The sequence below is a fragment of the Rhinocladiella mackenziei genome (genome assembly GCF_000835555.1).
Source record: "Rhinocladiella mackenziei CBS 650.93 unplaced genomic scaffold supercont1.5, whole genome shotgun sequence".
In the NCBI taxonomy this organism is placed as follows: Eukaryota; Fungi; Ascomycota; class Eurotiomycetes; order Chaetothyriales; family Herpotrichiellaceae; genus Rhinocladiella; species Rhinocladiella mackenziei.
Genome location: NW_013550600.1, coordinates 1,425,204 through 1,447,042, shown reverse-complemented (window position 1 = coordinate 1,447,042; position 21,839 = coordinate 1,425,204). Strand labels below are relative to the sequence as shown.

General features: G+C 51.3%; 7 protein-coding genes across 7 annotated transcripts; 4 read left to right on the top strand and 3 right to left on the bottom strand.

The window, feature by feature from the left end:
- Window positions 1-2,074: 2,074 nt before the first annotated feature.
- Window positions 2,075-3,271, bottom strand: Z518_06998 (uncharacterized protein; the record flags this gene model as incomplete). Its single annotated transcript, XM_013415128.1, has 4 exons — window positions 2,075-2,462; window positions 2,521-2,897; window positions 2,950-3,017; window positions 3,088-3,271. The coding sequence occupies 4 exons, from the start codon at window positions 3,269-3,271 to the stop codon at window positions 2,075-2,077; spliced, it is 1,017 nt and encodes a 338-aa protein (XP_013270582.1).
- Window positions 3,272-6,418: 3,147 nt separating this feature from the next.
- On the bottom strand, window positions 6,419-11,677 carry Z518_06997 (uncharacterized protein; the record flags this gene model as incomplete). The annotated part of the gene is made up of 2 exons (XM_013415127.1): window positions 6,419-11,438; window positions 11,487-11,677. 2 exons carry the CDS (start codon window positions 11,675-11,677, stop codon window positions 6,419-6,421), a joined length of 5,211 nt encoding a protein of 1,736 aa, XP_013270581.1.
- Window positions 11,678-12,090: 413 nt separating this feature from the next.
- On the top strand, window positions 12,091-13,866 carry Z518_06996 (uncharacterized protein; the record flags this gene model as incomplete). Its single annotated transcript, XM_013415126.1, has 1 exon — window positions 12,091-13,866. One exon carries the CDS (start codon window positions 12,091-12,093, stop codon window positions 13,864-13,866), a length of 1,776 nt encoding a protein of 591 aa, XP_013270580.1.
- Window positions 13,867-14,333: 467 nt separating this feature from the next.
- Z518_06995 (uncharacterized protein) lies at window positions 14,334-16,910 on the bottom strand (the record flags this gene model as incomplete). The annotated part of the gene is made up of 1 exon (XM_013415125.1): window positions 14,334-16,910. The coding sequence occupies one exon, from the start codon at window positions 16,908-16,910 to the stop codon at window positions 14,334-14,336; it is 2,577 nt and encodes an 858-aa protein (XP_013270579.1).
- A 1,069-nt stretch (window positions 16,911-17,979) lies between these two features.
- On the top strand, window positions 17,980-18,162 carry Z518_06994 (uncharacterized protein; the record flags this gene model as incomplete). The annotated part of the gene is made up of 1 exon (XM_013415124.1): window positions 17,980-18,162. The coding sequence occupies one exon, from the start codon at window positions 17,980-17,982 to the stop codon at window positions 18,160-18,162; it is 183 nt and encodes a 60-aa protein (XP_013270578.1).
- Window positions 18,163-18,229: 67 nt separating this feature from the next.
- Z518_06993 (uncharacterized protein) lies at window positions 18,230-18,640 on the top strand (the record flags this gene model as incomplete). Its single annotated transcript, XM_013415123.1, has 1 exon — window positions 18,230-18,640. One exon carries the CDS (start codon window positions 18,230-18,232, stop codon window positions 18,638-18,640), a length of 411 nt encoding a protein of 136 aa, XP_013270577.1.
- Window positions 18,641-18,733: 93 nt separating this feature from the next.
- On the top strand, window positions 18,734-19,201 carry Z518_06992 (uncharacterized protein; the record flags this gene model as incomplete). Its single annotated transcript, XM_013415122.1, has 2 exons — window positions 18,734-18,866; window positions 19,032-19,201. 2 exons carry the CDS (start codon window positions 18,734-18,736, stop codon window positions 19,199-19,201), a joined length of 303 nt encoding a protein of 100 aa, XP_013270576.1.
- Window positions 19,202-21,839: the final 2,638 nt, after the last annotated feature.

Sequence of the window (21,839 nt, the reverse complement as noted above, 5' to 3'; positions counted from 1 at the left end):
CCCCCCCCCCCCCCCCCCCCCCTATTGGTCGATGCAGACGAACGCTGGAGCGAGTCTCTTTAAGCTTTCTTTTTGCCACCATGTCAACGCTCGATGTTGATATGTGATTTGGTGTTTGGTCCTGGTCGTCTTATGCGTCCGGACATGTTTCCGAATCTCCTTGAGTTGGTCATCTCTACTGTTGGAGAGGGACGCTGAGCTAGCATCTTTGTGGACCCTGCAGAAACTGTTTGTTTGAGGTGCCATCCATTGAACGCTTGTAGAGAAGCCCAACAAACATCAGCGTGGCTCTCATGAGCCGATGGCAGCAAATACTGGACTGGGGGTGTGACGTCGTCCATGATACAAGTGTATTCTGCGGACAGACGAAACCAAGCACTTAAAATGTCCCCCGAATGCTGCGCCAACGGCCCAATCGCTGCAGGTCTCTCTGATCTATTAGTGCTTATGAGTTTGCGTTTCACTAGGTATAACGCTCCCGCTAGACAGCGCTGGCGCCAAAACAAACAGCACCGAAATGGAGATCGTGATACCTGGAGGAGAAGATGGTGCTGTGACGTTGGAATAATGGCCAAACCCATCATCTTTCGTTCAAGGTCCCTTGGCGCGTTTCACGTCTCCAAACTACGTCGAACCATTTTTGGAAGTTACCACGATGATTGTTTGTCGTTGACAGCTACGGAAAGACGAGAGGTGATGGAATCCCTGACTAACGATAACTTCTAGTGTCCTTCAATGTGAGGATGTCATGGGAATGGGAGACCACAGGGGATTTACGATGCGGCCCTCAACCTAAAGGAGAACAATTACCCCCGGAGATATCTTCCGTTACAGCTCGCTCCTACCAGGCTCGCTTCAAACTGCTGCGTCACATCTGTGGGATCTTGTCGCCAAATTGATCCGCACGAGGCTGTGTCCTGTCTTTCATCTTGGGTGGTAACGCAGAGTCTTGATCAGAGAATTGGTGCCTGGATGTGTGAGCGTACGACCGTCGTGCTTGTCACGTCGTTTACATCAGCAGAAACAAGGCCAGAAGACTTGCAAGTCGGAATCGGCGATTCGTGATTGGCGGTTGCACGATTGAGATTGCCCTACAGTCTAGGATTTCCCTTCTTACAGAGCATACATCTAGGTGAGCCTGTCTTTCGTCGCGAGGGCCTTTCTCCCCAGTTTGTCATCGAGCTAAAGGAACAACGAGAGAGCCCGTAGCCGATATCACTAGGTAGGTCTGGCTCTTTGACGAATAATAATGATTTGACTGAGTCATGCTTGTCGTGGCAATCGCTCATGGAGGCACGATCCGTTTGAGAAGGCAAATCGACACTGAAGACACCAAGATTGGCGAGAGTCCATCCAGACAAATGACTCGAACAAGACTCCGACTAGCGGCCAGATCCTTTTCTTTTCTTTTCTGGACCGTTATCTGTATGGGTATCGACGGCGGCGGAGAGATGAGAAGCAAGAGTGTCTCGAAGGGAAGTGCCCCCAAAATGCAAGTTTATCCTGGTAGTGGTACAAATTGGACTTGTGAGGGCGGAACATTCTACTGGCCCCGTTATCCACTCGTCAAACATCAACTCAAAACTCCCTGTTTCGGAGCTCCTATGTATATCCGAGGTCATCATTGACATCCCTTCGCCAATCTGGACGCCATCTTTTGACATCTTTACTCCCGCGCAGTGCGACATGCAAACTCAGTGGCGAAAACAGCCAATGTGACAAGACGCCGTCGCTTTGAGCCCCGAAGCCGAGAAAATTCAAGTCAATAAAACCGACCTCAATGCGAAACAAAACAGATAGCCTCCATCAAGCGGCCGTCACTCCGGTATCCTAATCCATGGGTCCCCTTTCTGTTAACCACACGTGACCCGGTACCCTTGTTTCATTACCTCCTGTTCATGTCTTCGTACACTTCAGAGCTATCACCGGTCGCCTCGGCTTTTGCTAGATGTGATACCTTTTTCGATGTGCTTTTCCGAATCTCTTTCCCCCAAGTCTTTATACCATGTTGTACAAGTCGATCTCATTCTGTCGACAGATGCTGGCCGATGACGGGGTGCCGTGGACCAGCGCATCAAGGCTGCTCGCGCTCCGAAATGGCCCATTCTTGCTTGACTCGAATGGTATTCGGAGCATGCGTGGTGTCGAAGCTCACGGTGTCATCTCGGCTGACATCACTGTGAACTTTCCCGACCTGAGACAGCTCCACAACGCTGTCATTTCGATAATAAGAGGCGCCTCTCGGGTACGGATCTGAGATGTTGTCCCGTTGTGTACTTGAGAGAAAACGGGGGAAGATGAGGCTGATGATGGGACGCATAGCTGGGATGCAAGCGCACATGATGCCGACATTCAATTCAGCGGCTGACCAGGTGGCGGCCCCTACGTTGTCGTAGGTTAGGTCGGTCGACACACTCGTGATGTATAAGGCATGGAGGCGGAGGATGGCGGTGACACAGCCACTATTTTGCCCGTTAGTCATGATGCATCTTCCGGTCGACTCGGGCATGATCAACATACAAGCTGCCCAAGGCGAAAACGGCAATCAAACTCATCTTCTGCTTCCTGGGAAGTCGTAAGCTTTTCAAAACAGGCATCGGAAGCAGCAAGACCGCCAGATCGGTGGCGATATTGAATGCTGAGAAACTGAACCAGAAAGCAAGCAGATTGATGCAACGGCCTCCTTCGATGGTTTTGTCCCAGAAATACGCGACAGGCTGGCATGAAACACAGGAGGTCACGATCATGACGAGGCCGGCCACAGAGATAAATATCATCAAACCCCAGGCCGCGATGCGATAGCTTCTCCGGACAAAGAACCGCAAATATTGGTAGAGAATCGAGTCTTTGACAACGAAGAGACCCAGGTTATAGATGATAATGCTGGCGTACAAGAGCTTTACCCACCGTCAGCGGAGGTATTTCCGATATTTTGCTGATGACACTGACCTTGGATAATGTCTCGTTGTCCTCCACACTGACCGTATCTGAATGGCGGCCCAAGCCGTGTTCCTCTTCTAAAAGCCGCCAGCGTCAGTCCCTTGAAACTCCCCCCCTCTCCATGGGTGGCGCGATGCCGGTACTTACGGAGAACAATGGTCACCGTCAGTCCAATTGAGAGAATCAGAGCAAAGATGATGAGGTAGTCCTCAGGCCCAACCTGTTTGATGATGGTGAAGCGAGAGACGCAACGAATGAGGATGAACAGCAGGGCAAACGCGTTAAAGACCGCGGCGGTGGCGACCGCCTGCATACCACGGTCCAACCCCATGTGGTCTCGATCTGTCGACGGCGGTGGGAGTTACGACGACGATGACAATGGTCGACCGACCAGACGAAAAGATTATGGCGACGAGGCCAGACCCCTCCAAAGAGGAACAATGGATAAGATATGGGTTTGAAGAGTTCTCAGTTTTGGGGGGGGGAAATACTGACAGGGATCTCTGGCCCCTTTGGTCACAGAAACGCCTCAGCAAGAACCCCGGCTGGTGAGACGTTGAGACCCCAAGGCCAGACATGGTCGGGGCCATGTTGAAGAACTCGCTTGAAGGTTGGTCTAGTGCGTGGTTCGGACAGAGTGAGAAGCGAGCAGTGTGCAATCTGGGGTAGAGAAGCCCCGTAACAAGGCATGAAGACGGACAATGTACAAAAGCATGCTTCAAGATGAAAGAGCTAATGCTCTGGCCAAACAATGCTAGGGAACCTTCCTCGAGTGGGCCTTTCCTGCTCGAAGGAACATCCATGCCCGAAATGGAATAGCCCCGCAATAGCTGCATGCCGGGGGTTTGGGTGGACGAGGTTGCGGGCCATATCGAGGATGACGAGGAAAGCAAACTTGTCGGAGACGAAAAATTTAGTCAAGGGACGATGTGTCTTGAGAGCAAAGACCAGGGGACCATTCATTCTTCGTGGCCGAAAACGTTTGACCTTTTGGGGACGCAGAGGTTGCCTAAATGGAGTTACTTAACCCCTGTTCGGATGGTTTTGGCACGCCAACAGCCAATGAGAATAAAAATGGCAAACCCCAGGAAAAGAGAAACTTCGCAAATCATTCATCCAAGGTTAAGCTGGGACCTTCGAAATTCTGGAGGTGGGAAATTATCCTCACCGAGTTCAGTGGGGGCCCCAGCTTGGCGTGTGGCGTATGTGGCGTATGTGCCCGGGTCAGGCATGTGGCGGCGCTGCTGAGCCAGAAATTTGTAGATGGGATGGAGAACTGATGATATGATCATCGTGGCCTCGAGCGAATCAAGCACCAAAGGGAGTCGCTTGCTCGGTTGATCACCATCTATACATGTCCACGCAAAGGGACAACTCTGGGCCATGCCTGCACTATCATGCCGTAGATCGAAAGATGATTGATCGTAGGTAGCAACATCGGCCTGATTCTGCTTGTGATGTCGCATAAATGCACCTCATTTCTGAATACGAGCCTTTTCCAGCACGGCCCAAGAGTTAAAAGAGCGCTCCTCAGTTGTTGGCCTAGTGGTGCCTGGATACACCGGCCAAACGCAGCTGCCATGGCCACGGAGCAAACACCCTCCTCTTGTCTGTTGTGGCTGCGATTGAACCGGATGGTTCCTCGTGTTCGATAGCAGTGGTTGTCACACCACATTAGACAGGGCGAATGACTAGCAACCTCGCTGCACGTTCGCACCGAGTCCCGTGTTAGATACTGGCATGCTCCATTCTCGGAACACGGCCCGAAAGGCAAAATACCATAAATATGCAGAGAGCAACGAACAAGGGAGAGCGAAGAGACAATGGTGGGACAGTTCCCTCCATAGAAGTGGGTAAAATTAGAGTTGGGGAGAAGGATTCTCTGAGCGGATTAATTCCGTCGGGTGCGCCGCGTCTCCCAGGCAAAGGCCAGGTATCTTAGGATTTCCGTCAGCCTTGCATCAGGCGAAATGTCGTCTCAACCGTCTTCAAGTCGTCTGAACATCCCCTAAACAATCCTCTGTTGCTCATCTCAGTATAGTCCCGGGGAAGCGTGAAGGCGCAGCTGGCCTTCTCCATAACCCATTCGACGTTCGTGCTCTCTGCAACAATCATCTGTCTCAGTTCCCTTCCTTTCCACCGGGTGTCTGCACTGCCTACAACCTCGTCCCTGACACGTCCTCTTTCCTCTCCACCCCACTTCTATTTGGATTCTTGCTACCCGAAGTTCAAGCACCATGGGACATGATCTGCAAGAGGGGAGTGCACAACGATGTGGTGAAGAGGCTGCGGGCAAAGAAGAATCGATTAGATAGGTTAGACAGACTGTCATTTGAAGACACGACTACCATCTAACTGCCAGGTGTCACATTCGACTTGAACCATGTTCCTCGCGCGTTGATCATCAGGGGGACGTTTCCAGAAGACCATGTCAAGAGCTGGAAGGGAGGACTTCCCTGTACCACTGGAATATTCCTCGGTGCCGCGGTTGAAGGCTGGCTGCCCCCTACTAAACCTGCCGGGCATTTTCTTTAGCTCGTATTTGTCACCGGATATCATCTTCCTTATTCGAACGGCGACCAGTTTGAGAGTTTGAGTTTGCAAATTTGGCAGGCGTGATTCGGGCCCCTTCACGATGCTAGAAGTCCTCCTCGAAAGCCTCATCGACGATCAAGTCAAGGCCAATTTGACCTGTCGAAAACAAGAGTTGACTTCGGAGACTGGAACGGTTCAATTTCTTTCAAATAGCCACGCGCAAAACTCAAACCCAGTCCATATAGAGAGCAAAGAAGTATCCAACGCACACATTGACTCACTCCTAGCCTCCCCTCGCAAGCAAGCATGTGCAATGGTACCGTTGACTTTCAGGTACCAACCGAGATCAGGAACTCACGTGGACGGCCTGTTCCCCCACCAGGACATGACAAGATTCACAATTCAAACCGCACCAGTTCTGCGACCATACAGCACGTTGGCGACTTGTCAACCTTCCCCCCAAGTTCGCTTAGTAGTATTCCACAGAAGACAGAGCATCGGGGACAAAAACGCTAGGCCAGAAAACTCTTTTTTGACAGACCGCAGTCTAGGGGGCCAGCTCGTGTCGTCGACCAACTTGTCAGCTCAGAAGCCGGTGTCCTCAGTGAAGAAAGTATAATATCGTCGACGACGAGTCAGAGTCCAAGGACACTAAATTATTCAATGGTGAACTTGGGCTTTCTGGGCAAAATCATGAGGCTAGCTCCCTTGAACGGTCTTCACATGCAACAAGCAGTGTAACCCGCTCATAGGGAATATCCCATATCAAGTCCAAAGGCCCATTCGTGGTTATCTCATTTCATTCAATGTTCGCTGGCCTTTTGGCTCACCCAGACGTCGAGTTTTACGGTGCACCCCTGACCAATTCCTTTTTACCCGCGTCTAATGATGAATTTCGTTGTAGACCGGATCGATCCGGAAATCCTCCAAGCCTTTCATCCCGTCAATGCACAGGCATCACGACGTCGAAAGCCCCCGTGCCAACATTTCCTCTTCTGCCGGCAACAATTCTCGCACTAGGTCCGAGTAAGGGATCACTCTCTCCAAACAGGACCGCATCCCTGAGGAAGCCCATGACGGTCTCGAAGCTCATCTTCGCCAGCACGCTGCCACTTTCCTTCACCAGACCGTGGCGGCTGAAGGGCTGGTAAAAGCCAGATTGAGTCATCGCATCGGCGATGAGGTTCAGATGCCGCAAGTCAACCGAGATGCCGTGGCCTTTGAAGACACCGTCGATTTCCTTGACGATGGTCATCCGCGCGGCCTCGACGCCGTAATACTTTAGCATATCGTGCACCGAGTTCGTATATATCGAATGGGGATAGATCTGATCCTGATAGTCGCGTATGGCCAGCAGATTCACCCCTTCGGTCGTAATGACGGGTTCCTTGACTGGTTCGGGTTCCCCGGTCTCTTTATTGTTTCGCATGACCGGTTTTCCATCTGGACCGAGGACATCCTCCATGAACAATGCGCAGGCGCGTAGATTCGGGATCGATTGAATCACCGAGGCATGTGCACACTTCTCCAGAAGCGGTAGCAGAAGGAGCTTAGGCGTGTTGGAATCATAGCCGAGGACAATGCGGCAGGACTTTCCTTGGCTCCGGACAAAACTGAACTTCTTCAGATGGGGGTTGTTCGCCTTGAGCTGGTTCTGTCGAGCCTCTGCTTCTGAATCTTCCGCATCATCCGGGTTCTCGGTGTCGTCCGGGTCTAGCTCTCGGAGGTTCTGCGCCGGCTGAGAAGCTCCTCTTGATCTCTTCGCTTCACCGTCCTCATCCTCACTCATCGCTTCATCGTCAGACTCGTTGGCCATGGCACGTTCCTCGTCATCGGGTTCATCGTATGTATCCTCCCGCCGGCGCCTCGCGGCTGCATCTTTTGCGTCCTCCGGATCGGCGTCTTCGTCGATATCATCTTCACCACCTTCTCTCTCCGTCCTGCCCCCTCGATTATGTGGTCGAAATTCCTCGACCACACCAACGGAAGCACCGACGTCTGGGACGGCTGCTGTGACCTCTGAATGCGACGATTCCCGTGCTTTTCGTTTGAATTCATCCTTGATCATCTTGTCTAATTTTTTCAAGAACTTGTCCTCCAAGCAATGAAGGACGTCGTGGCGATGAATGGCATACTCCTGCTCATATTCTTCAGGGTCATATAACTCGATCTGGATGTCATAGAGTTTCTCACGTTCGTGTCCACTGCCGCCACCGACGCGTTCCGTGACGGTCAGTCTGTCAATGACATGCGCCAGGGATAAGCGACTGATACTCTTGGCGAATCGTTCGCCCTGTTCAACCGTGAGTTCTTCGATCGGCTTGAGAGTCATGGTCGGTGTCATAATTTTCGCGCTCGCCGTCATGACGATCTCTCGTAGACGTGGAATCCCCAGTGTGACGTTCTTGGCCGAGTGACCGGCCAAGTGGAACGTGTTCAGGGTCATCTGAGTCGACGGCTCGCCCACTGATTGAGCGGCCACCACGCCGACGGCTTCGCCCGCATCGACAATGGACTTCATGTACTTCAAGTCCATGATCGATTGGAAAGTCTTTCTGTTGACTATGCCGTTGGGATTGGTCTTCTTTTCCTTGATGAGCCGATCAGGATTGTCCTTCATGTATTCCTGTAAAGCACCGGCAAAGGATTCCGATGTGCTCCCCAGATGGCTTGCCGGGCTAAAACGAGCGGTCAACGGGTCTTTGGCCTTTCCTTTCTTCACCGCTTTGAGGATGGCTTTCTGCTCGGCGACTAATCCCGGGTTCGGGATCTTGAAGAGCACTTCCTCTGCCTTCATCAATGTAGCCACGGACTGGTGGTTTTCCGCCAGGAAAGTGAATTCCTTCAAATGCCTCTGTCGGGTGACTTCAAGGCCGTCTTCTCCGTACAGGAATTGAATCATGCGTCCGTTGGAACTTTCGCGAACCGAAGTATCGTATTCGGTGCGGAGTCCTTCGAGGCCTTTGATGATACAACGTTGTAGATAGCCGGACTTGGACGTTTTAACCGCGGTATCAATCAACCCTTCTCGGCCCGACATTGCGTGAAAGAAATATTCTTGAGGCTTGATGCCGGTCAAAAATCGGCCAGAGACGTATCCACCAGCAGCAGGGTCCGTTTCAAATTCGCGGAAGGAGGGTAGCGTCTTGCCACTGACCATGGTGGGCACTCGCCGGCCTTCCAAAACCTGCTGTCCAAGATTACAAGAGATCAAGTTGGCATTGACACCGGACCCTTTGGCACCAGATAGGGTCATGGCTTGCATTTGGTTGCGCGGGAAGGGTTTCCGCAGACCAGCAGGGAGACACAACTTGGACACATTATCCGTTATTGATTTGACCTTGGCGTTGTAGAGCTGATCCAAGCCATTGAGTTGATCATCATTACGAAGGACATTTTCGAGTCGATCTCGAAGCTGCTGGCTCGCTTGGTCCCGGCCATCTACTTTCAGGGTAACGTATTCCGCCGAAACTTCCAGGCCCACCCCTTTGGCCTTGCTCAACTCTTCACGTCGTTGGTGGTCCCCCTTTTCGGTCAAATAAAGATCATCCATTCCACATGACCAGGCGCGTTCATTGAGAAATCGTGTCAGTAATCGGCCGAGGATACTCAGCAGCTTCCCCGCCGTGATATGACCATAAAGCTCATGGACGGAGTGAACGAGACCTCCCGGACTGGGGCCCAGTTGACTTTTGTCGAGGATCCCACACAGATGTTCACCATCTCGAAAAATCACGACTTGTTCAGTGTCCCGGAAGGCGACAGTGTCGCCGGTCACGTCCCATTCCGTAGCGTCGTTGGATGTCTTTTCGCCCCATTGCTGTGAAGAGGTTGACGATTTGCTGGTGAGGTTGATACCTTGAAATCGATCGGGGGTGATGTTCTTCAAAACGGTCGTAATAACCTGTTTACCCGTCCAGCGCATCTTTGGCTTGATGACGGCGGGTTCGACCATGAGAATCTTCTCATAAACTGTGTTGTAGTCCTCGGGCCTGAGACAGCTGTAGAGTAACTGTTGGTACTGATCTCGATCGAAGAAGATATCTCGACTCGTGAATTGAACACCCATCGAGATATGATCCTGAATCAGACCACGTAAAGGCTTTCCGGCCGTGGCGGAGAGATACTGATGATCAGTGTCCGCAATTTGGAGCGCTTCGGTCCTGGCGAGTTCATTTTGCGGGAAGTGCATGTTCATTTCATCCCCATCAAAATCGGCGTTGTAGGTGTTGCAATTCGCATAATGCATCCGAATCGTTTTCTGATTGGTCAGGACTCGTGCACGGTGACCCATCATGGAAGGTTTGTGTAATGTCGGTTGACGGTTCATTATGACCACGTCGCCGGTCTGAAGGTGTCGATACACCCTCTTGCCATTCTCTCCTTTAGTCCCCGGGACAGTTGAGGTCATCAGTTGCTTTGCTAGGGCTTTGCGCTGTTCCAGCGTCTTGCGCTTGAGGCTGAGAACCATGCCATTTTCATTCTCAATCGCAGCTGCTCCCGGATACTTATCCATCCCATTGATCACGGCCCGGCTCAGTTCTTCAAAGTTATGGCTTGTGACCGGTTCGGGATAGGTGAGCTTCCTCGCGAAGACAAGAGGCACACCAATCTCATTCGTCTCAATGTTGGGGTCAGGGGAGATGACGCTGCGGGCGGCAAAGTTCACCCGCTTGCCCATCATATGCATTCGGAAGAGGCCTTCCTTCTTTTCTAAGACTTGCTTGATCCCTTGATCGGCCGGCTTGCCCGAAGTGGGGGGAGGAGAATCTATGAGGGCATTGATGGTCTCTTGGAGGACAATTGTTGCTTGAATCCTCTCATTCAAGCTGCGAGGGCGTACGGTGCTATCTGTTTTGGCTCTCTTCATATCTCGGAGAAGATATCGTACGTCATTGGCCGCCTTGATGATCCTATTGAGGACGCCATTCGCTTGAGCCTCAAGCATTTGGTTGGGGCCTTGTCTGGAAAGAGGGCGATATCGGTTGGGGGGAACCAGTACAGCCGTCATAAAAAACATGTCGGGTGACACCATCACGTTCTTCCGACCGGGTTGGGAGGTGTACATCAAGCAAAGGATTTCCTGTTCTCGGTCAAAGAGAAGAGTCAGTGCGGCATGGACCTCATTCGGAGTCATATATGCTTGCACATCGTCTTCGTCCTCCATCTCTGCATTCTTTGATTCGGCCGTTGTCTCTAGCGCATTTCGCATTGCGATCTCTTCCTCCGCACCGTCGACCTCTGATTCTTCCGACCGATCGGCTTCGGACATTTCCATGTCCTCATTGTGGACCCCATTGACTATCGGCTTTTTGGCCTCATCTCCCTGCCGCTTTTCGGATTGGAGAAATATCAGAGGATTCGGAGCCTCCTTCCCAAGCATACGCATCGCTTCTTTCTGTTTGAGTGGCAGCGGTCTTTTGAAGATCTTGACATTGCGGTCCTTTCTGTAAGTCTGATTGGCGCCTCCACAGTTGGCGCATTTTTTCAGATTTGGTACCTCTTTCAGAAAATCGGAAATGACACTCTTCCGAGCCGCAACGGCCGCAGGATTGCGAATAAGAGCCTGTGCATCAATCTGACCTTTCTTACGTGCCCGCTTGATTGCTTTGTTGGTCGCTTTTGTTCGTCGGTCTATTAGATCCTCGACCTCTTCCTCTTCCTCTTCTTCGACCACGTCTTCGACAAGTTCCACGCCGGCTTCCTTAGGCTTCCCCCCGCCAAGATGCATGGCCTGAACCTTCTGGTAGTCTTCGACGAGCCCATACTGCAATAACCGCAATGCGCAGACAGTTTGATTGACGACGTTAGCGGCGGCTTTGAACCGGTGGCAGTAGGCGCACTTTGCTCGTAGAAGACGCAGGGTCGAGTCGATGTACTGTGGGTGGTAGCAAGGCATTGGTAGCTCGATGTGTCCGCAATGGCCGGAGCAATGAACTGCGTTCATGCGACATGTTGAACAACTGCGTAGTGTGAGCATGAAAGCTTGAGAACCAGCCATATAGACTCACTTTGCATCTAGCACCTGTATAGCTCCCAAAGCCAGATCATGTACGCCACCTGGAATGGGCCCAAACATAGAATCCAACGCCGGAGTGACATGAATTTGCTTTACTGAGATCTTTCTGATCTCATCGGACGGTAGTCGAGAAAAGGCAAGGCCCCCGGTAGCAGAGGGCAGCGGTTTGGTACATCCTGCCATTACGCATCAAATCCATATCCTGACAGCAACGGCCCTTGACAGTGCAGAATTGTAGAGGGGGCGAAAAGTTCGTCCAATTTTCTTTGCGCACTTTCTGAGAGTCCCGCGAGATTCTTTAGCGGCTTCGGTGAAACTTTATTCCTTCATACGGCGGGGTATACCTCCGACGCCGTGGCAGCTACGGCGAATTTCATGTTTGACCGTGCAGAATCTTCAACAGCTTCTTGGCCTGATATTTTCTCCGCGTGGCAGGGAGATGAACATCAACGGTCACGCCGCTCTTTTCCTTTTGAATTAGCATTATCAATTTCCTTCCCTGAGATCGACGCCTCCCCCATATTCTTGCGCAACCTCGGACGCAACTGCAAGAGTGGGTGTCTTGCTTCCAGTGAGTCTTCCTCTACACATTCAAAATGGCAGACAGATCGAGCAATGTGCTGAAAAGGCTACACCCGGAAGACGATGATCTTGAGAGCCAGAAACGAGCCAGATCCAACAATGGCTCGCCTCGTCCTACGACTCCGGCCTCCGCGGCGCCGAGCGCGAAGCCGGACGTGAATCAGATCCTCGCTGCGGCCAAAGCTGCGGCCAAAATGAAAGCAGAGGAATTGAAAGCTAGGATGGCGGCCAATAGACCGGGGGCAACAAGTTCACCTGCACCAGCCAGTGCATCACCCACTCCTCTGCCGAGCGCCAGTGATAGGATTGCTCAGATGAAGGCCCGAGTGGCTGCGGCGACAAATCGATCAGCAGCGTCCAGCCAACAAAAGACGCCGTCAGCTCCGAGTTATACACCACCAGTCTACAGCGATGACCTGCCCAAGGGACGAGGAGGTCTCGATATCGGTATTCATCCTGCACTGCTTGCTGATGCGCAACCGGACACCCAAAAGAATAAAGGTCGAACATCTCAACCCAAATTCGCCACGGCGATGGGAAATCGACGAACCGAATCTCCAGTTCCAGTGCCCACAAAGGCGCAATTGGACCTGTCAGGACCATCGTTGGAGGAGCTTAGAGCAGACCCATACTTTGATCCGAACCTTGGATCACGTAATATTACGGCCAAGGGTCGAATGACAAGACAGTTGGTCTTCAATCAAAAGGGTAAATATATGCAGCAGGCAGCCGCGCTGCGGATGCAGGCACAACTCGAAGCTACCAAGAAGAGAATTGCCGAGCGGAGAAGAAACGCCGGACTGGAAGAAGACTTGGACACGGAGAAAGCCTTCTTAGTGCCGCCTCCTCCAGATATCGAGTGGTGGGACGAAGGACTGGTGGATGGAAAATCCTACGATGTGATCGAAGATCCTTCCAAGCTGAAAATCGACACCCCGGATTCCATCATCACAATCTACATCCAACACCCCGTTCTCATCGAGCCACCTCAAGAGAAAAACAACCCAGCACCGAAGCCTATGTACCTCACTGCCAAGGAACAAGCCAAACTACGCCGTCAACGACGTATGGCCGACCGGAAGGAAGAACAAGCCAAAATCCGCCTGGGTCTTGAACCGCCGCCACCTCCCAAAGTCAAAAAGGGCAATCTCATGCGTGTACTGGGTGAAGAAGCCGTCAAAGACCCCACGGCCGTCGAAGCACGCGTGAACCGCGAAATCGCCGAACGCCAACAAAAGCACGAGGACACGAACAAAGGACGCAAGTTGACCAAGGAGCAACGACACGAGAAACTCGAGCAACAACAAGCCGAAGACGCCGCCCGGGGCATCCACGTGCGAGTGTACAAGATCGACAGCCTCGCGAACGGCAAACATCGGTACCAGGTCTCGATCAACGCCGACCAGAACAAGCTAACGGGCGTGGTGATCATGCATCCGAAGCTGAACCTCGTCGTGGTCGAAGGCGGCGAACACTCGATCCGCAACTACGACAAGTTAATGCAAAACCGGATCCGGTGGCAGGAGATGGAAGCGCCGCGTCGCGTAGAGGAAGGCAATCGTGAGGCTTTGGCCAAGTGGCTCGAGGCCGAGGACGAGAACGGCAAGCTCAAGGACCTCAGCTTGAACAAGTGCGAACTGGTCTTCAAGGGCGAGTCCAAACAGAGAAACTTCCGCAAGTGGTTGGGCGCTCGTGTCTGTGAGACGGACGCGCAAGCCAAGGACATCTTGAGTCGTGCAAAGATGGAGAATTTCTGGACCTTGGCCAAGAGCTTTAAGAAGGACTTTTAATGCCGTATTGGTCCTGCTCTGGTCCGTTCGTGTGTTGTTCACAGTGTTTAGGGAAATGGAAGGAGGGAGAAACGTTAGAGTGAAAATCATTGGAGCCGACGCTTACATAGGCGATGGAAAAGAGCATATATTCAATTCAAAAGTTTCCAAGATCAACATGAACATGAGTACAAAGAAGATTGTGTCCGTATCGCTCACTGTCCCTCTCTCGGTCGGTCGGTTGGTCGTTTACCAGCTAGCATTGATAGACATCCTCATTCGCCATGCTTGAGTTCCCCTGACCCTGAATTGGAAATTCCTTGTAACAGAAGTACCCTGGTTTATCGCCCAACACCTCGGATACGCCTATTTCTGTATCTCAGCGCCAATATCTTGAAGATCAATATATCCGAATCATCATCCAAATTCTTCCCGGGAATTTATCCACTGCAATTGCTCTCTCTCTTTTTTTTTTTTTTTTTTGGAACTTATTCAGTCAACTTCTTTGCCGCGGTCTCCAAAATTCCGGCGACCTTCTCGACTTGATGTTGCGCCTCGCTCCACTGCCCTGCATCAATTGCGTCGCGGATCCCCGGGAAATCCGCGTCCTCATACCCCGACCAAGCCTGAGGGGCGAAAATGACGTGCTTGAACTGCGTACGATTCGTTAGCCCTCCCCCTTCGCTGAGATCGAGAAGATTGGTCTCAAAATGGGCCATACGATCATTGTGATCGACGCGGGCGGTTGCCATGGCCGTGCTTTCAAAACCTCCAGAGCCAAACACGAAATCGCGCCAGGCCTGGTCGAAATGGTGGAAAGATTGGGCTTCTCGTGTGAATAAATCGGAAGACTTGCGCAAAAGTGTAAGGTCTATGGTGTTCTGGTCGTTCGCCGTGGGGGCAGCTTTGGCATACGCCTCCAGGTCGTTGATGTACTTGACAACAGCCTTCGCATATGCATTCATGTCGAACGGGAGCATGGGTCTGTCGGCCAACTCAAGGATAAGGAGTGCCCAAATTTCACCCATAGCCTTATGATATTTCCATTCCGGATCTCCGAATTTAGACATCCATTCGAAGTTGTCGTAACAGCTATGATATGGGAATCTTTGGCCCTTGAAAAACATGTCGATAGACGATGTGCCCACAATATCTTGGAACGCGACAAAATCGCTCCCTGCGCCCAGACCTCCAATGTGGTTATTGTTCTTGTCCCAGACATCACGAATGGAGCGGTCGGAGAAGGGATCACCGACACGGTCCAAGACGTGGAAGAGCACTCGTTCGTACAGGGGGGAGGCCGATGCGTGGAAGTCAATGCCGGTGACGCCAACATCGACATTGAGATATGCCACACCGTTTTCGCGAAGTTCTTCTTCGCGACTCTCGACATGCTCAGTACTGCCTATAAGGTTGTACTCTTCTCCGTCCCAGCTTGCAAACTCAATGGTGCGAAGTGGACGCCAACCAAGCCTGCGCAGCTCACCGAAGATTCGAATGACTTCAAGCATCACGGCAGTTCCGCTGCCGGGATCAGCCGCACCAGTACACCACGCGTCACGATGATTTCCAACAATGACTTTCTTCTGGGGCTGCTCCCAGCCGGTGATTTTGCCAATGACGTTGTAAATAGACTGTTTCGTCTCCTCATCTTGGAAGTTCTTGAGGTTGACCTTGGGTGAGTCCTGGTTTCCAGTCCAGTATTCGGTCTCGGGAGCCCCGTGCCAAGTGTCCGTCATCTGTTTGCCATGCCCCCGGATTGCCTCCAGCAGGTGTTTTGCATCATTCCATGAAAGGGGTATGGACGGTATCTTGTTCAGACCAGGACTGTCCTCGGGCCGAAGACGCTCCTTGTTTGCCGGAGTGGAAGCCCATCCTGGGGTAAGGACATCTCCCACGACCCAGGACATGAGACTGACGGCACCTCTTTGAACGCCATCTTCTGGCATGAATCGTCCATTGGGAAAGGTTGGTCCTTGGACGAAGCCATCTTGAGACGGATCCGAGTAAATGATGCAACCAACAGCCCCCGCGAGTTCCGCGGCTTTTACCTTCAAAGCCCGATCTCCTTCGGTACCGTAATATCGGACGAGAACAACGGCATCCTTTACCGAAACGCCATTGTCCTCCAGAGTCTGGAAGTCTTCCCTTGAGCCGAAATTGGCGTACACCAGGGGTCCAGTCACATCTCCCGCTTTCGAATGGCCGTGAAAGACGAAGGCTTGTTCTTGATCTTCCTCCACCCTCGCTTCCCATTGTAGATCCGCTGGTTCCACGATCGCCACTCTCCGGCCATCTTTCTTGGGATAATTCAAGTAGACATCGAATCTCTCCATGTTCACGTCTTCGAGCTCCGACGCCTTGAACAATTCCATGACCCATTCTCCAAGAACATAGCTGCCTTCGGTCCCGGCGATATGGGGGAAGTCAGATATGTGCTCCAAATATTTCTGCATATGTCCATGATCATTCATGTGATTTTGTACGAATATCCGAATGGATTCTGGGTCGTACATCTGACCCACGCCCATTCTGTTCTTTGTAAATGACAAGACGTCTGATGCTATTAGGACATAGAGGACTCCCATAATCAAAAATACACCGAAAAGTCGCCCTATTATGACGACGCGATTCGAATCGAGTTGCTGGTAGTTGATCCGCGGCCATGATATGTTGGAGAAGTATTGACGGAAGGAAGGGAGGGTGAGGGAGGAGAAGGAATTGGTAAAACTGGAGAAGCGCTTGGATAGACGGTATCGCAAGAGGGATCGATTGGAGCCGGAGTCACTTTGAGGATCCTCGACATCCATCTGTTGCATCTCCCTTCGCACGTCGTCTTCGCCATCGGGTTCAATGTCATCCAGCGAGTCGAGGCTCGGGCGTGCGGATTCGACGGTGGGCGGTTGGTAGTTTCCGCTGAGGCCATGGCGGAGGAGACCTTGCCTTTCAGCGTCGTCACTGATCTCTTCCGGTCCAAGTCTCGATTGTGATGAAACAGGATGGGAGGAAGTGGCCTCTTCATAGGTAGGGATGGGCAGGTGTTCGTAACGATCTTTGTCGCCCATGATTGCGTGAAACCTCGAGTGACGTCCCGAAGGACGCACTCAGAGTCGAGTTATCGTCGATGCATCCAGCCAGCAACGAGTGCTGCAGTTTCTGATCAAATCGACAGCATCTGTGTTCTGTGGTCTACTCCTGGACTGCGCCTCGCTCAGCACAATTCGCAGGCCAGACGCAAGCCCAAGCACGCCAGATGCTCGGCCCCGGGCGGACCCAAGAAGACCAAGCAAGGTACAAAGGGGTTCCTACAAATTTTGCTGGGGGCCGAGGTACCTCCCCCAGTTCGGGCCTCGACGCTTCCTCGCCATGCATTGAAACACGATCCCTGTCACCTCTTAGGGCAGATTATAAAACCCTCGGCTTATGGCTCAATCATGAACACAATCACTGGCGGCATGCTTCTGAGTATCGCACACGCAGCTCTTCGCAATGGCCCCTTCTATATTATCAAGAACGCTTTAGTCTTCGAAGACCTGGGCTTGCCCAGTAGACAGCTGACATATTGCATATCGACTCCAAAGGTTCCATCACCGTGCAGCTTATGCTTATTGAATATCAGACCGCGAAGCTTGCAGTCCTGGGATGCTGTCGATGAAACTCTCGACAGCTTTCTTCATTAACAGCATGTTGGCTGGAATTTGATGGACTGGTCTGTCTCTTGTGACAAAAAAAAATTATTGTGATGATACATTTTCCGGGTATCGTGGCGCAGTTTGAAGCATGTTTGGTTCATCCTCGGTATTTTCCCATAAATAGACGGACGCAAGGTATCACTCAGTCTCGTGAAGTTTGTGGGTCGCCTCTTTCTTTCTACTTGTACTGTGAGTAAAGAAGATTCGTGCAAAATCAACACTTTCTTCAAAGGAGCACTCAGCAAACTCTACCGCATCGAACCTTGTGCCAGCAACAAGAAACCCGGCCTAATGTGCGTCTCACTCCCCTCGATCCAAAATACAAAACTAGGAGCGAAGTTGCTACCATCCGATGGATTCAGCAGAACACCATCATCCCGCTCCGCAGATGGTCGCGTTCGACGACTCAAATGACAATATACTGGGCTTTGAAAGGATTATCATGGAACCGATGCCAGAACAATCGCTGTACCGACAGTGGCGAAAGATGTCATTCAAGGCGAAAGAGGACCTAATCAAAACCATTGCAGAATATCAGGCGCAGTTCTGGAAGCCGAGAAACAGATTTCAGGGCGTGAGCAACATCAACCGGAAGCCACAACCGGATTTGAGAGAAGATACTTAATGCATCCAAGATCCCGATGCGTTAAATATCCTTCCTACCTCAGTACATCTCTGCAATCATCGAGCACATGGCCAATCTATCTGTGGATTCCAAAGCTTCTGGCGATAATGCCAATCATGATATCGCACAACATGATGACGAGAAGCAACGTTTCGTCCCATGCAGCTTTGTATCGTTTCATTTCTTTGTCGGCAATCGTGGTGACCGAGATATTCCACAGGGCCGATGTCTAACTGGCTTCAGGGGCGTCTTGGGATTATCATCAAAGAACAATGGGATATTGTCTCTGACGCTGGAATATATGATGAGAATCCCCCCTGAAGAGACACAGTTCTCTCCAAGGATATTGCTGAGACCCCAGATAAAGCTTCCCAAGATGTTTCCAAGTGACAAGAATGAGCTGAACGAAATTGTTCTTTGGCATATCGATCTAACAGACATGAACATCCTAGTCGATGACGACGGAAAGGCTCACTAGCATTGTCGATGGGAAATGTAAATCTCGGTTCCTCTTTGGAAATCCTGCAAGCTTCCTGCTCTCCTGCAAGGCCAAGACAAAGACAAGGAGCCCATGCGACGCGAGTATGGTGATGACGATGATGATGAAGAGGAAGAGGAAGAGCAACCAGGCTGCGCTAATGATGATCAGAATTCCAGACCCTCCAATGAGGGAATCCTCGGCGTCGATGGATTCACGAGGAAGAGTACGAAAACACCAGGACCTGCCGCGTGTGTCTCGACACAATAAACTCCAAGTGTCCCCGTTTGAAGCAGCAGAGAGAGGAAAATCAGCCCCTCGTTGATTTTGAGGATGCAGTCACTGGATGTGGTCAGGAGTACAGAGTGGATTGTAATTGAAAGATGGCTAGATGCGATGGAGGAAGACGAGTACTACAGCTTGACAGAGAGTCGTTGGGTGCATAGGGTCTTCGAAGAGGACTATGAAAATATCGGTGATGATGACCATGTCAGTGACGAGGCCAGTGACGAAATTGAAGAGGATGCAGCCAGCACTAGCGACAACTTGTGGTCCTGGTGAAGCGGTTCCGTTTTCGTTGAGGGTATTATTGACACCCAAAAGTGCGTCAATTGCGAAGAACCTGTTTAACAATTTGTTTCCAGCTTGAAAACCGCCACCGGTCACCGGATGCACGCGGCAACAGCCACCTGTCTCAATGTGCCCATCGAGACAGAACCAAAATTTCAGTCAGCTCTTGCGATGAGAATTCCAAACCCATCTAACTCAGTTCCCTAGCCTTGGAAAGATTTGTCCCAGAAACGGAATGAGCAACGGGACGGATGTGCATTGTACTAGTATTGGCAATAGAAGAGTCAATCATGACGGTTTTGGCAGTGCCAGAGTGCTAGAGACGCATCGATAAGATCTGACAGAAACGAATGCTTTGGTTCGGGGCATCGTAGTTCGCATATCCTCACCAAAGAGTATAGCGAGGAAAACCGTCATGAGAGTCTTGTCTCCTATCTGGAGGGTATCTGTATTCGTCGGACAAATGAGCTGTCTTCGTAGAGCAGGTCCGTTGACGAAGTCGATTGACAGTTGTTATGCAAATCAAGAGATGATATAAGGCTCGACAACACTGTAAACAGCAATCCAGAGAGGCATCAATTATAATGACTGAAAAAGGGATGCTGTCAAGAAGGAGAAACGGACTGCCTTATTCCGGTCACATTAGACAATTCCAACGTGTCTCAAAACCGGGCGTCTGTACAGGTCCAAAGGTTTTTGCCATTGGCTTTTATGTAGATACCATCTTCTTGCTCGGCAAGAAGAGCTGTCTGATCACGGATGCAACGGACGAAAAGGGCATTGGATAGATTGTCGAGAATGGATCTTGCAAACCCCCAGAGCAACGTTGGGAAGCTCGGCATTGAAAGCGTCAGGGAAAGTCCAGGCTCATTGAGCTTCACTCGCCATTGAAGTTTGGCTCCCACAAAGGTATCCGTTGGAGCAAGAGTATTGCCATCTACCCAAACGGATTAGGAGATGATGCATCACTCCTATCCGAACACGGCTCCAGACAGGTGATTATGTCATAAGGTCGATCCTCTCATATCAAAACTCCTAGAATGCATTCCACCCCCCCAAAAAGATCAGTGCCCAACGTCCGTCCCTCCCGCTAGGATCGTAGAATACACAGTTTGTCCATGTTGCGAGAACGTAACCCAGTTGGGAGGCTGATGTCACTCGGAGTAAGGCGGTGGCGCTAAGAAGAGCATCGACATTGAGAAGATTGGGGTCGGCGAAATGATTCCAAGAGTCGGAAAGTAGTTTCCTAATGCTGGTGACAATAGAACGGGCTCTAGAGCCGAAGAGCAGCTGCACTCTGCCCCGGATTGACAGGTTAAGGAGTGAAAGAATCAACGCTTGAGCAATGCACTCACTCAGGCAACGTATGAACGATCCAATTAAGCATACCTCGTTCTTGGGTAAAATTTTGGGGGTAATTGTGATAACGACAACCACGAGCCAGAGACTAGACTGGCGGTAGATCTCGAAAACTGGCGCTGCCATCGAATTTGGGAAGAAAGAGCTGGGGCCGGAACCCTGGGGCCGGAACCCTAGGCCCGTTGTAACAGCAGGGCGCGAATCCTGTTTTCAGTCCTGCAGCTGCTGGTTCATGAGATGAGAATGAATGCTACTCAGTGACTTGTGAACAAGCATAGGGAAGTGTTTCCACACATGCTCGGTACATTGGGTCCTCAGAATTTACGAAGGGCTGACGGAATTTCCGCTTGGCCAAACGCTCTGATCGGAACCGTCCCTTTAAATTCCGGGACTATATCAGGGAATGCCAAGGAGTAGAAGGGCAAATGTGATTCAATGAGGGATTGATGGACTTGACAGTCCTATGTAATATCAACTCGATCGGTTGTGGAGCCAAGCAATGATGTAGTGGGAGAAGCAGGATATAAAGCCTGCTTCTCGCCAGGAGCTTAGTGCCTTGGCAGGGGGCGCCTTGGCAGACTGTTTTGATGATGAGGTTCTTGATGTTGGCGGTTTGTTCGTAAAGGTCAATTTCAAGTTCCCGACACGCTCCGGAGGGTTCGAGTAATCTGACCATTACTTGAGAGATGCGGAACTCCAACGTTTTTCGTAAATGATTGCGGGAGGCTGCCCTACACTCCGTTTGATAAAAAGTCACGATCTAGGCGGCATGGCTAACTGTGGCTGCAGCCTCCGGACCTGCTCCCCTACTCGACCCGAGCGGCACACTGCTGGTGCAAGCGCAACGACACCATCGACCGGGGGTGCCATAGACTAACTATTTCGCGAGTTCACCGATATCCTGAGATCATCACTAAACAACATTGATCAGCCAACCGCATTTTCGGTAAACCCAGAAGTTGTCAGCCGACATTCGACCGCTCACATGAGCTGTTCGAGGCACCAAGTCGTTCTGAGTAGTATTTTTGTCCACTGCAATCGCACATATCAATTCATGTAAGACCTGGGTAGCGTCCCACATGCCCATTATCTCCGGGCAAGCTGCAATGCCCAGGAATCGGACTCCAGCATCACTTTGCGCCAACTGCCATGCAGTCACCTTTTCGACATCCGACAGTAAGCTTTCATGAATGATAGAATGGCAGATTCATGACCCCGAATGCATAACTGGGATACTTTGGGACAGGTCTCAACAGCCATTGCCAGGCTG